Below are 12,517 nucleotides of genomic sequence, written 5' to 3' on the forward strand. Positions count from 1 at the left end.
AAGCCTTTACGCACCACTGCACTTTGTATACCAGGGTTGGCTGGCCTTCTCTAGTCACTTGTAGGCTCAGTCACTGGTATACTTTTATTTACAAAGCCTTTACGCACCACTGCACTTTGTATACCAGGGTTGGCTGGCCTTCTCTAGTCACTTGAAGGCTCAGTCACTGGTATACTTTTATTTACAAAGCCTTTACGCACCACTGCACTTTGTATACCAGGGTTGGCTGGCCTTCTCTAGTCACTTGTAGGCTCAGTCACTGGTATACTTTTATTTACAAAGCCTTTACGCACCACTGCACTTTGTATACCAGGGTTGGCTGGCCTTCTCTAGTCACTTGTAGGCTCAGTCACTGGTATACTTTTATTTACAAAGCCTTTACGCACCACTGCACTTTGTATACCAGGGTTGGCTGGCCTTCTCTAGTCTCTTGTAGGCTCAGTCACTGGTATACTTTTATTTACAAAGCCTTTACGCACCACTGCACTTTGTATACCAGGGTTGGCTGGCCTTCTCTAGTCTCTTGTAGGCTCAGTCACTGGTATACTTTTATTTACAAAGCCTTTACGCACCACTGCACTTTGTATACCAGGGTTGGCTGGCCTTCTCTAGTCTCTTGTAGGCTCAGTCACTGGTATACTTTTATTTACAAAGCCTTTACGCACCACTGCACTTTGTATACCAGGGTTGGCTGGCCTTCTCTAGTCACTTGAAGGCTCAGTCACTGGTATACTTTTATTTACAAAGCCTTTACGCACCACTGCACTTTGTATACCAGGGTTGGCTGGCCTTCTCTAGTCTCTTGTAGGCTCAGGCACTGGTATACTTTTATTTACAAAGCCTTTACGCACCACTGCACTTTGTATACCAGGGTTGGCTGTCCTTCTCTAGTCTCTTGTAGGCTCAGTCACTGGTATACTTTTATTTACAAAGCCTTTACGCACCACTGCACTTTGTATACCAGGGTTGGCTGGCCTTCTCTAGTCTCTTGTAGGCTCAGTCACTGGTATACTTTTATTTACAAAGCCTTTACGCACCACTGCACTTTGTATACCAGGGTTGGCTGGCCTTCTCTAGTCTCTTGTAGGCTCAGTCACTGGTATACTTTTATTTACAAAGCCTTTACGCACCACTGCACTTTGTATACCAGGGTTGGCTGGCCTTCTCTAGTCACTTGTAGGCTCAGTCACTGGTATACTTTTATTTACAAAGCCTTTACGCACCACTGCACTTTGTATACCAGGGTTGGCTGGCCTTCTCTAGTCACTTGTAGGCTCAGTCACTGGTATACTTTTATTTACAAAGCCTTTACGCACCACTGCACTTTGTATACCAGGGTTGGCTGGCCTTCTCTAGTCTCTTGTAGGCTCAGTCACTGGTATACTTTTATTTACAAAGCCTTTACGCACCACTGCACTTTGTATACCAGGGTTGGCTGGCCTTCTCTAGTCTCTTGTAGGCTCAGTCACTGGTATACTTTTATTTACAAAGCCTTTACGCACCACTGCACTTTGTATACCAGGGTTGGCTGGCCTTCTCTAGTCTCTTGTAGGCTCAGTCACTGGTATACTTTTATTTACAAAGCCTTTACGCACCACTGCACTTTGTATACCAGGGTTGGCTGGCCTTCTCTAGTCTCTTGTAGGCTCAGTCACTGGTATACTTTTTATTTACAAAGCCTTTACGCACCACTGCACTTTGTATACCAGGGTTGGCTGGCCTTCTCTAGTCTCTTGTAGGCTCAGTCACTGGTATACTTTTATTTACAAAGCCTTTACGCACCACTGCACTTTGTATACCAGGGTTGGCTGGCCTTCTCTAGTCACTTGAGGCTCAGTCACTGGCTTTTATTCAGCCTTTCACTGGTATACTTTTAGTCACTTAGGCTCAGTCACTGGTATACTTTTATTTTACGCACCACTGCACTTTGTATACCAGGGTTGGCTGGCCTTCTCTAGTCTCTTGAAGGCTCAGTCACTGGTATACTTTTATTTACAAAGCCTTTACGCACCACTGCACTTTGTATACCAGGGTTGGCTGGCCTTCTCTAGTCTCTTGTAGGCTCAGTCACTGGTATACTTTTATTTACAAAGCCTTTACGCACCACTGCACTTTGTATACCAGGGTTGGCTGGCCTTCTCTAGTCTCTTGTAGGCTCAGTCACTGGTATACTTTTATTTACAAAGCCTTTACGCACCACTGCACTTTGTATACCAGGGTTGGCTGTCCTTCTCTAGTCTCTTGAAGGCTCAGTCACTGGTATACTTTTATTTACAAAGCCTTTACGCACCACTGCACTTTGTATACCAGGGTTGGCTGGCCTTCTCTAGTCACTTGTAGGCTCAGTCACTGGTATACTTTTATTTACAAAGCCTTTACGCACCACTGCACTTTGTATACCAGGGTTGTACATCTGGCCTTATCTCAAACTTGTAGGCTCAGTCACTGGTATACTTTTAAAACCCCAAACAGCAAACAATGCAGGTGTAAAAGCAAACCACTGCACTTTGTATACCAGGGTTGGCTGTCCTTCTCTAGTCACTCGTAGGCTCAGTCACTGGTATACACAAAGCCTTTACGCACCACTGCACTTTGTATACCAGGGTTGGCTGTCCTTCTCTAGTCACTCGTAGGCTCAGTCACTGGTATACTTTTATTTACAAAGCCTTTACGCACCACTGCACTTTGTATACCAGGGTTGGCTGGCCTTCTCTAGTCTCTTGTAGGCTCAGTCACTGGTATACTTTTATTTACAAAGCCTTTACGCACCACTGCACTTTGTATACCAGGGTTGGCTGGCCTTCTCTAGTCTCTTGTAGGCTCAGTCACTGGTATACTTTTATTTACAAAGCCTTTACGCACCACTGCACTTTGTATACCAGGGTTGGCTGGCCTTCTCTAGTCTCTTGTAGGCTCAGTCACTGGTATACTTTTATTTACAAAGCCTTTACGCACCACTGCACTTTGTATACCAGGGTTGGCTGTCCTTCTCTAGTCACTCGTAGGCTCAGTCACTGGTATACTTTTATTTACAAAGCCTTTACGCACCACTGCACTTTGTATACCAGGGTTGGCTGGCCTTCTCTAGTCTCTTGTAGGCTCAGTCACTGGTATACTTTTATTTACAAAGCCTTTACGCACCACTGCACTTTGTATACCAGGGTTGGCTGGCCTTCTCTAGTCTCTTGTAGGCTCAGTCACTGGTATACTTTTATTTACAAAGCCATTTTGGGTTTATTACCTTTTTATTTGTGCATTTCTTTTGTTCAGAAATGTGGTGGGTACTCTCTTCCTCCGCTGGACTTTATCCTGCTAACTGTTACAAATGTCCCAACTGAATTTGGTAAAATGGCTTTTATGTACTCTGCTTTATATACTCTGCGCCATCGTCTTGGAACCCCTTCCAAAATACTTTTAAACTGGAAGAACTTGTCCCGATTGGTGTTTTTAAATCACTGATGAAGGATTTTGAGGCTGATTCCCTGACCTGTCAATCTATTTAATTTGCTGTTTTATACTCTTGTGAATTCGATGGTTTTTACTAGATCACTTGTAGTTTTTCATGTTGTCTGTCTGTAATTTGTTTGTAATGAATTAGTGCTGCCTATCTTGGCCAGGGCGCTCTTGAAAAAGAGATTTTAATCACAATGAGTCTTTCCTAGTTAAATAAAGGTTCAACATGTTTTTTTAAAATTGGTAGTCAATAAATGGCAATGCTGGAACACTCAGAAGTAGATTATTGTCCAATCTGGTTAAAATATTGACCTTGAGTCTCTCCCTCAGACTGTCCCTCTCTGTGCTCATACGCAGACACAGTGACACTGCTCTTAGCTGCGCGCAACGACTTGGATTTCAGTACCTCGCGACGGCCTCTCTTTTAAATTGCATATTCAACAACTTACAAAAAAATTGAAGCTGAAATTGGGATTTTATTTTAGGAATAAGGCCTGTTTTTCTTTTGAAGCCAGAAGGAGGCTAGTATCAGCTACATTTGTGCCTTTATTAGACTATGGGGATGTTTTATGTATGAATGCTTCCGCTCAGTGTTTGAGATCAATTGACACTCTTTACCATGGCACTTTGAGATTTATTTTAAACTGCAAAACCCTTACGCACCACTGCACTTTGTATACCAGGGTTGGCTGGCCTTCTCTAGTCACTGGTAGGCTCAGTCACTGGTATACTTTTATTTACAAAGCCTTTACGCACCACTGCACTTTGTATACCAGGGTTGGCTGGCCTTCTCTAGTCACTTGTAGGCTCAGTCACTGGTATACTTTTATTTACAAAGCCTTTACGCACCACTGCACTTTGTATACCAGGGTTGGCTGTCCTTCTATAGTCACTCGTAGACTCAGTCACTGGTATACTTTTATTTACAAAGCCTTTACGCACCACTGCACTTTGTATACCAGGGTTGGCTGGCCTTCTCTAGTCACTTGAAGGTTCAGTCACTGGTATACTTTTATTTACAAAGCCTTTACGCACCACTGCACTTTGTATACCAGGGTTGGCTGGCCTTCTCTAGTCACTTGTAGGCTCAGTCACTGGTATACTTTTATTTACAAAGCCTTTACGCACCACTGCACTTTGTATACCAGGGTTGGCTGGCCTTCTCTAGTCACTTGTAGGCTCAGTCACTGGTATACTTTTATTTACAAAGCCTTTACGCACCACTGCACTTTGTATACCAGGGTTGGCTGGCCTTCTCTAGTCACTTGAAGGTTCAGTCACTGGTATACTTTTATTTACAAAGCCTTTACGCACCACTGCACTTTGTATACCAGGGTTGGCTGGCCTTCTCTAGTCTCTTGTAGGCTCAGTCACTGGTATACTTTTATTTACAAAGCCTTTACGCACCACTGCACTTTGTATACCAGGGTTGGCTGTCCTTCTCTAGTCACTCGTAGGCTCAGTCACTGGTATACTTTTATTTACAAAGCCTTTACGCACCACTGCACTTTGTATACCAGGGTTGGCTGTCCTTCTCTAGTCACTCGTAGGCTCAGTCACTGGTATACTTTTATTTACAAAGCCATTTTGGGTTTATTACCTTTTTATTTGTGCATTTCTTTTGTTCAGAAATGTGGTGGGTACTCTCATCCTCCGCTGGACTTTATCCTGCTAACTGTTACAAATGTCCCAACTGAATTTGGTAAAAGGGCTTTCATGTACTCTGCTTTATATACTCTGCGCCATCGTCTTGGAACCCCTTCCAAAATACTTTTAAACTGGAAGAACTTGTCCCGATTGGTGTTTTTAAATCACTGATGAAGGATTTTGAGGCTGATTCCCTGACCTGTCAATCTATTTAATTTGCTGTTTTATACTCTTGTGAATTCGATGGTTTTTACTAGATCACTTGTAGTTTTTCATGTTGTCTGTCTGTAATTTGTTTGTAATGAATTAGTGCTGCCTATCTTGGCCAGGGCGCTCTTGAAAAAGAGATTTTAATCACAATGAGTCTTTCCTAGTTAAATAAAGGTTCAACATGTTTTTTTTTTAAATTGGTAGTCAATAAATGGCAATGCTGGAACACTCAGAAGTAGATTATTGTCCAATCTGGTTAAAATATTGACCTTGAGTCTCTCCCTCAGACTGTCCCTCTCTGTGCTCATACGGTGGAGGTCGACCTTTGCCTCGTCTCTCTCCGCCTCCACACGCTTCAGGATGCTCTGAGCCGACACAGTGACACTGCTCTTAGCTGCGCGCAACGACTTGGATTTCAGTACCTCATGACGGCCTCTCTTTTAAATTGCATATTCAACAACTTACAAAAAAATTGAAGCTGAAATTGGGATTTTATTTTAGGAATAAGGCCTGTTTTTCTTTTGAAGCCAGAAGGAGGCTAGTATCAGCTACATTTATGCCTTTATTAGACTATGGGGATGTTTTATGTATGAATGCTTCCGCTTAGTGTTTGAGATCAATTGACACTCTTTACCATGGCACTTTGAGATTTATTTTAAACTGCAAAACCCTTACGCACCACTGCACTTTGTATACCAGGGTTGGCTGGCCTTCTCTAGTCACTGGTAGGCTCAGTCACTGGTATACTTTTATTTACAAACCCTTACGCACCACTGCACTTTGTATACCAGGGTTGGCTGGCCTTCTCTAGTCACTTGAAGGCTCAGTCACTGGTATACTTTTATTTACAAAGCCTTTACGCACCACTGCACTTTGTATACCAGGGTTGGCTGGCCTTCTCTAGTCACTTGTAGGCTCAGTCACTGGTATACTTTTATTTACAAAGCCTTTACGCACCACTGCACTTTGTATACCAGGGTTGGCTGTCCTTCTATAGTCACTCGTAGACTCAGTCACTGGTATACTTTTATTTACAAAGCCTTTACGCACCACTGCACTTTGTATACCAGGGTTGGCTGGCCTTCTCTAGTCACTTGAAGGTTCAGTCACTGGTATACTTTTATTTACAAAGCCTTTACGCACCACTGCACTTTGTATACCAGGGTTGGCTGGCCTTCTCTAGTCACTTGTAGGCTCAGTCACAGGTATACTTTTAATTACAAAGCCTTTACGCACCACTGCACTTTGTATACCAGGGTTGGCTGGCCTTCTCTAGTCACTTGAAGGCTCAGTCACTGGTATACTTTTATTTACAAAGCCTTTACGCACCACTGCACTTTGTATACCAGGGTTGGCTGGCCTTCTCTAGTCTCTTGTAGGCTCAGGCACTGGTATACTTTTATTTACAAAGCCTTTACGCACCACTGCACTTTGTATACCAGGGTTGGCTGGCCTTCTCTAGTCTCTTGTAGGCTCAGTCACTGGTATACTTTTATTTACAAAGCCTTTACGCACCACTGCACTTTGTATACCAGGGTTGGCTGGCCTTCTCTAGTCTCTTGTAGGCTCAGTCACTGGTATACTTTTATTTACAAAGCCTTTACGCACCACTGCACTTTGTATACCAGGGTTGGCTGGCCTTCTCTAGTCACTTGAAGGCTCAGTCACTGGTATACTTTTATTTACAAAGCCTTTACGCACCACTGCACTTTGTATACCAGGGTTGGCTGGCCTTCTCTAGTCTCTTGTAGGCTCAGGCACTGGTATACTTTTATTTACAAAGCCTTTACGCACCACTGCACTTTGTATACCAGGGTTGGCTGGCCTTCTCTAGTCTCTTGTAGGCTCAGTCACTGGTATACTTTTATTTACAAAGCCTTTACGCACCACTGCACTTTGTATACCAGGGTTGGCTGGCCTTCTCTAGTCACTTGAAGGCTCAGTCACTGGTATACTTTTATTTACAAAGCCTTTACGCACCACTGCACTTTGTATACCAGGGTTGGCTGGCCTTCTCTAGTCTCTTGTAGGCTCAGGCACTGGTATACTTTTATTTACAAAGCCTTTACGCACCACTGCACTTTGTATACCAGGGTTGGCTGGCCTTCTCTAGTCTCTTGTAGGCTCAGTCACTGGTATACTTTTATTTACAAAGCCTTTACGCACCACTGCACTTTGTATACCAGGGTTGGCTGGCCTTCTCTAGTCTCTTGTAGGCTCAGTCACTGGTATACTTTTATTTACAAAGCCTTTACGCACCACTGCACTTTGTATACCAGGGTTGGCTGTCCTTCTCTAGTCACTCGTAGGCTCAGTCACTGGTATACTTTTATTTACAAAGCCATTTTGGGTTTATTACCTTTTTATTTGTGCATTTCTTTTGTTCAGAAATGTGGTGGGTACTCTCATCCTCCGCTGGACTTTATCCTGCTAACTGTTACAAATGTCCCAACTGAATTTGGTAAAAGGGCTTTCATGTACTCTGCTTTATATACTCTGCGCCATCGTCTTGGAACCCCTTCCAAAATACTTTTAAACTGGAAGAACTTGTCCCGATTGGTGTTTTTAAATCACTGATGAAGGATTTTGAGGCTGATTCCCTGACCTGTCAATCTATTTAATTTGCTGTTTTATACTCTTGTGAATTCGATGGTTTTTACTAGATCACTTGTAGTTTTTCATGTTGTCTGTCTGTAATTTGTTTGTAATGAATTAGTGCTGCCTATCTTGGCCAGGGCGCTCTTGAAAAAGAGATTTTAATCACAATGAGTCTTTCCTAGTTAAATAAAGGTTCAACATGTTTTTTTTTAAATTGGTAGTCAATAAATGGCAATGCTGGAACACTCAGAAGTAGATTATTGTCCAATCTGGTTAAAATATTGACCTTGAGTCTCTCCCTCAGACTGTCCCTCTCTGTGCTCATACGGTGGAGGTCGACCTTTGCCTCGTCTCTCTCCGCCTCCACACGCTTCAGGATGCTCTGAGCCGACACAGTGACACTGCTCTTAGCTGCGCGCAACGACTTGGATTTCAGTACCTCGCGACGGCCTCTCTTTTAAATTGCATATTCAACAACTTACAAAAAAATTGAAGCTGAAATTGGGATTTTATTTTAGGAATAAGGCCTGTTTTTCTTTTGAAGCCAGAAGGAGGCTAGTATCAGCTACATTTATGCCTTTATTAGACTATGGGGATGTTTTATGTATGAATGCTTCCGCTTAGTGTTTGAGATCAATTGACACTCTTTACCATGGCACTTTGAGATTTATTTTAAACTGCAAAACCCTTACGCACCACTGCACTTTGTATACCAGGGTTGGCTGGCCTTCTCTAGTCACTGGTAGGCTCAGTCACTGGTATACTTTTATTTACAAACCCTTACGCACCACTGCACTTTGTATACCAGGGTTGGCTGGCCTTCTCTAGTCACTTGAAGGCTCAGTCACTGGTATACTTTTATTTACAAAGCCTTTACGCACCACTGCACTTTGTATACCAGGGTTGGCTGGCCTTCTCTAGTCACTTGTAGGCTCAGTCACTGGTATACTTTTATTTACAAAGCCTTTACGCACCACTGCACTTTGTATACCAGGGTTGGCTGTCCTTCTATAGTCACTCGTAGACTCAGTCACTGGTATACTTTTATTTACAAAGCCTTTACGCACCACTGCACTTTGTATACCAGGGTTGGCTGGCCTTCTCTAGTCACTTGAAGGTTCAGTCACTGGTATACTTTTATTTACAAAGCCTTTACGCACCACTGCACTTTGTATACCAGGGTTGGCTGGCCTTCTCTAGTCACTGGTAGGCTCAGTCACTGGTATACTTTTATTTACAAACCCTTACGCACCACTGCACTTTGTATACCAGGGTTGGCTGGCCTTCTCTAGTCACTTGAAGGCTCAGTCACTGGTATACTTTTATTTACAAAGCCTTTACGCACCACTGCACTTTGTATACCAGGGTTGGCTGGCCTTCTCTAGTCTCTTGTAGGCTCAGGCACTGGTATACTTTTATTTACAAAGCCTTTACGCACCACTGCACTTTGTATACCAGGGTTGGCTGGCCTTCTCTAGTCTCTTGTAGGCTCAGTCACTGGTATACTTTTATTTACAAAGCCTTTACGCACCACTGCACTTTGTATACCAGGGTTGGCTGGCCTTCTCTAGTCTCTTGTAGGCTCAGTCACTGGTATACTTTTATTTACAAAGCCTTTACGCACCACTGCACTTTGTATACCAGGGTTGGCTGGCCTTCTCTAGTCACTTGAAGGCTCAGTCACTGGTATACTTTTATTTACAAAGCCTTTACGCACCACTGCACTTTGTATACCAGGGTTGGCTGGCCTTCTCTAGTCTCTTGTAGGCTCAGGCACTGGTATACTTTTATTTACAAAGCCTTTACGCACCACTGCACTTTGTATACCAGGGTTGGCTGGCCTTCTCTAGTCTCTTGTAGGCTCAGTCACTGGTATACTTTTATTTACAAAGCCTTTACGCACCACTGCACTTTGTATACCAAGGTTGGCTGGCCTTCTCTAGTCACTTGAAGGCTCAGTCACTGGTATACTTTTATTTACAAAGCCTTTACGCACCACTGCACTTTGTATACCAGGGTTGGCTGGCCTTCTCTAGTCTCTTGTAGGCTCAGGCACTGGTATACTTTTATTTACAAAGCCTTTACGCACCACTGCACTTTGTATACCAGGGTTGGCTGGCCTTCTCTAGTCTCTTGTAGGCTCAGTCACTGGTATACTTTTATTTACAAAGCCTTTACGCACCACTGCACTTTGTATACCAGGGTTGGCTGGCCTTCTCTAGTCTCTTGTAGGCTCAGTCACTGGTATACTTTTATTTACAAAGCCTTTACGCACCACTGCACTTTGTATACCAGGGTTGGCTGTCCTTCTCTAGTCACTCGTAGGCTCAGTCACTGGTATACTTTTATTTACAAAGCCTTTACGCACCACTGCACTTTGTATACCAGGGTTGGCTGTCCTTCTCTAGTCACTCGTAGGCTCAGTCACTGGTATACTTTTATTTACAAAGCCTTTACGCACCACTGCACTTTGTATACCAGGGTTGGCTGGCCTTCTCTAGTCACTCGTAGGCTCAGTCACTGGTATACTTTTATTTACAAAGCCTTTACGCACCACTGCACTTTGTATACCAGGGTTGGCTGTCCTTCTCTAGTCACTCGTAGGCTCAGTCACTGGTATACTTTTATTTACAAAGCCTTTACGCACCACTGCACTTTGTATACCAGGGTTGGCTGTCCTTCTCTAGTCACTCGTAGGCTCAGTCACTGGTATACTTTTATTTACAAAGCCTTTACGCACCACTGCACTTTGTATACCAGGGTTGGCTGTCCTTCTCTAGTCACTCGTAGGCTCAGTCACTGGTATACTTTTATTTACAAAGCCTTTACGCACCACTGCACTTTGTATACCAGGGTTGGCTGTCCTTCTCTAGTCACTCGTAGGCTCAGTCACTGGTATACTTTTATTTACAAAGCCTTTACGCACCACTGCACTTTGTATACCAGGGTTGGCTGTCCTTCTCTAGTCTCTTGTAGGCTCAGTCACTGGTATACTTTTATTTACAAAGCCTTTACGCACCACTGCACTTTGTATACCAGGGTTGGCTGTCCTTCTCTAGTCACTCGTAGGCTCAGTCACTGGTATACTTTTATTTACAAAGCCTTTACGCACCACTGCACTTTGTATACCAGGGTTGGCTGTCCTTCTCTAGTCACTCGTAGGCTCAGTCACTGGTATACTTTTATTTACAAAGCCTTTACGCACCACTGCACTTTGTATACCAGGGTTGGCTGTCCTTCTCTAGTCTCTTGTAGGCTCAGTCACTGGTATACTTTTATTTACAAAGCCTTTACGCACCACTGCACTTTGTATACCAGGGTTGGCTGTCCTTCTCTAGTCACTCGTAGGCTCAGTCACTGGTATACTTTTATTTACAAAGACATTTTGGGTTTATTACCTTTTTATTTGTGCATTTCTTTTGTTCAGAAATGTGGTGGGTACTCTCTTCCTCCGCTGGACTTTATCCTGCTAACTGTTACAAATGTCCCAACTGAATTTGGTAAAAGGGCTTTCATGTACTCTGCTTTATATACTCTGCGCCATCGTCTTGGAACCCCTTCCAAAATACTTTTAAACTGGAAGAACTTGTCCCGATTGGTGTTTTTAAATCACTGATGAAGGATTTTGAGGCTGATTCCCTGACCTGTCAATCTATTTAATTTGCTGTTTTATACTCTTGTGAATTCGATGGTTTTTACTAGATCACTTGTAGTTTTTCATGTTGTCTGTCTGTAATTTGTTTGTAATGAATTAGTGCTGCCTATCTTGGCCAGGGCGCTCTTGAAAAAGAGATTTTAATCACAATGAGTCTTTCCTAGTTAAATAAAGGTTCAACATGTTTTTTTTTTAAATTGGTAGTCAATAAATGGCAATGCTGGAACACTCAGAAGTAGATTATTGTCCAATCTGGTTAAAATATTGACCTTGAGTCTCTCCCTCAGACTGTCCCTCTCTGTGCTCATACGGTGGAGGTCGACCTTTGCCTCGTCTCTCTCCGCCTCCACACGCTTCAGGATGCTCTGAGCCGACACAGTGACACTGCTCTTAGCTGCGCGCGACGACTTGGATTTCAGTACCTCGCGACGCAGCGACGCTATCTCCTGCTGAGCCTGATGAAGAAAGGGATTGTTATCAGCAAAATTATTTCCTATTATTTCCTATTCGTTTGGTCCTGAGCGAAGAAAAAGTCAGACAAAACATGATGTTGGAGTTAACTGTTCCTTTAAGAATGGTACTGGCCTGCTGGTAGTGCATGCTGGTCTTGTCTCTGTCGGCAGTCAGAACTCTCACGTTGGCCTGGATCTCTGACAGGTGGCGCTCATACTTATCCAGCATGTTCTGCATCTCGTCCCGCTCTCTCAAGACCCTGATCAGCTCAGAATCATAGCTGCCCCCCTGCCCAAAACAGGGGAACAAGACATGATGTCAGATTTCAAAAGAGTACATCAGCTGTTACATTAGTATTATGACAAAGTGCTCACAGTCCAGGAGACATTGGTCAGAAATTAGATTTTTTTCTGATTAATATGGAAAAAGTCATATTTGAAGTAATATATATTTACAAAATGGTATGTCCACCAATTTTTCACATTTGTATTTCTTCATCAG

At 43.3% G+C, this 12,517-nt stretch overlaps 1 protein-coding gene across 1 annotated transcript in view; it reads right to left on the minus strand.

Annotated features, from left to right (window-relative positions):
- Window positions 1–12,517, minus strand: part of LOC124008219 (testis-specific gene 10 protein-like) — a 48,082-nt gene that overhangs the window by 33,985 nt on the left and 1,580 nt on the right. Inside the window, exons 3-4 of the mRNA XM_046319341.1 lie at window positions 12,149–12,304; window positions 11,833–12,018 (exon numbers count right to left, since the gene is read on the minus strand). Of these exons, the coding sequence (XP_046175297.1) occupies window positions 11,833–12,018; window positions 12,149–12,304 (342 nt within the window). The remainder of the gene's footprint in view (window positions 1–11,832; window positions 12,019–12,148; window positions 12,305–12,517) is intronic.

This window comes from Oncorhynchus gorbuscha, linkage group LG21 (genome assembly GCF_021184085.1).
Source record: "Oncorhynchus gorbuscha isolate QuinsamMale2020 ecotype Even-year linkage group LG21, OgorEven_v1.0, whole genome shotgun sequence".
Taxonomy (NCBI): domain Eukaryota; kingdom Metazoa; phylum Chordata; class Actinopteri; order Salmoniformes; family Salmonidae; genus Oncorhynchus; species Oncorhynchus gorbuscha.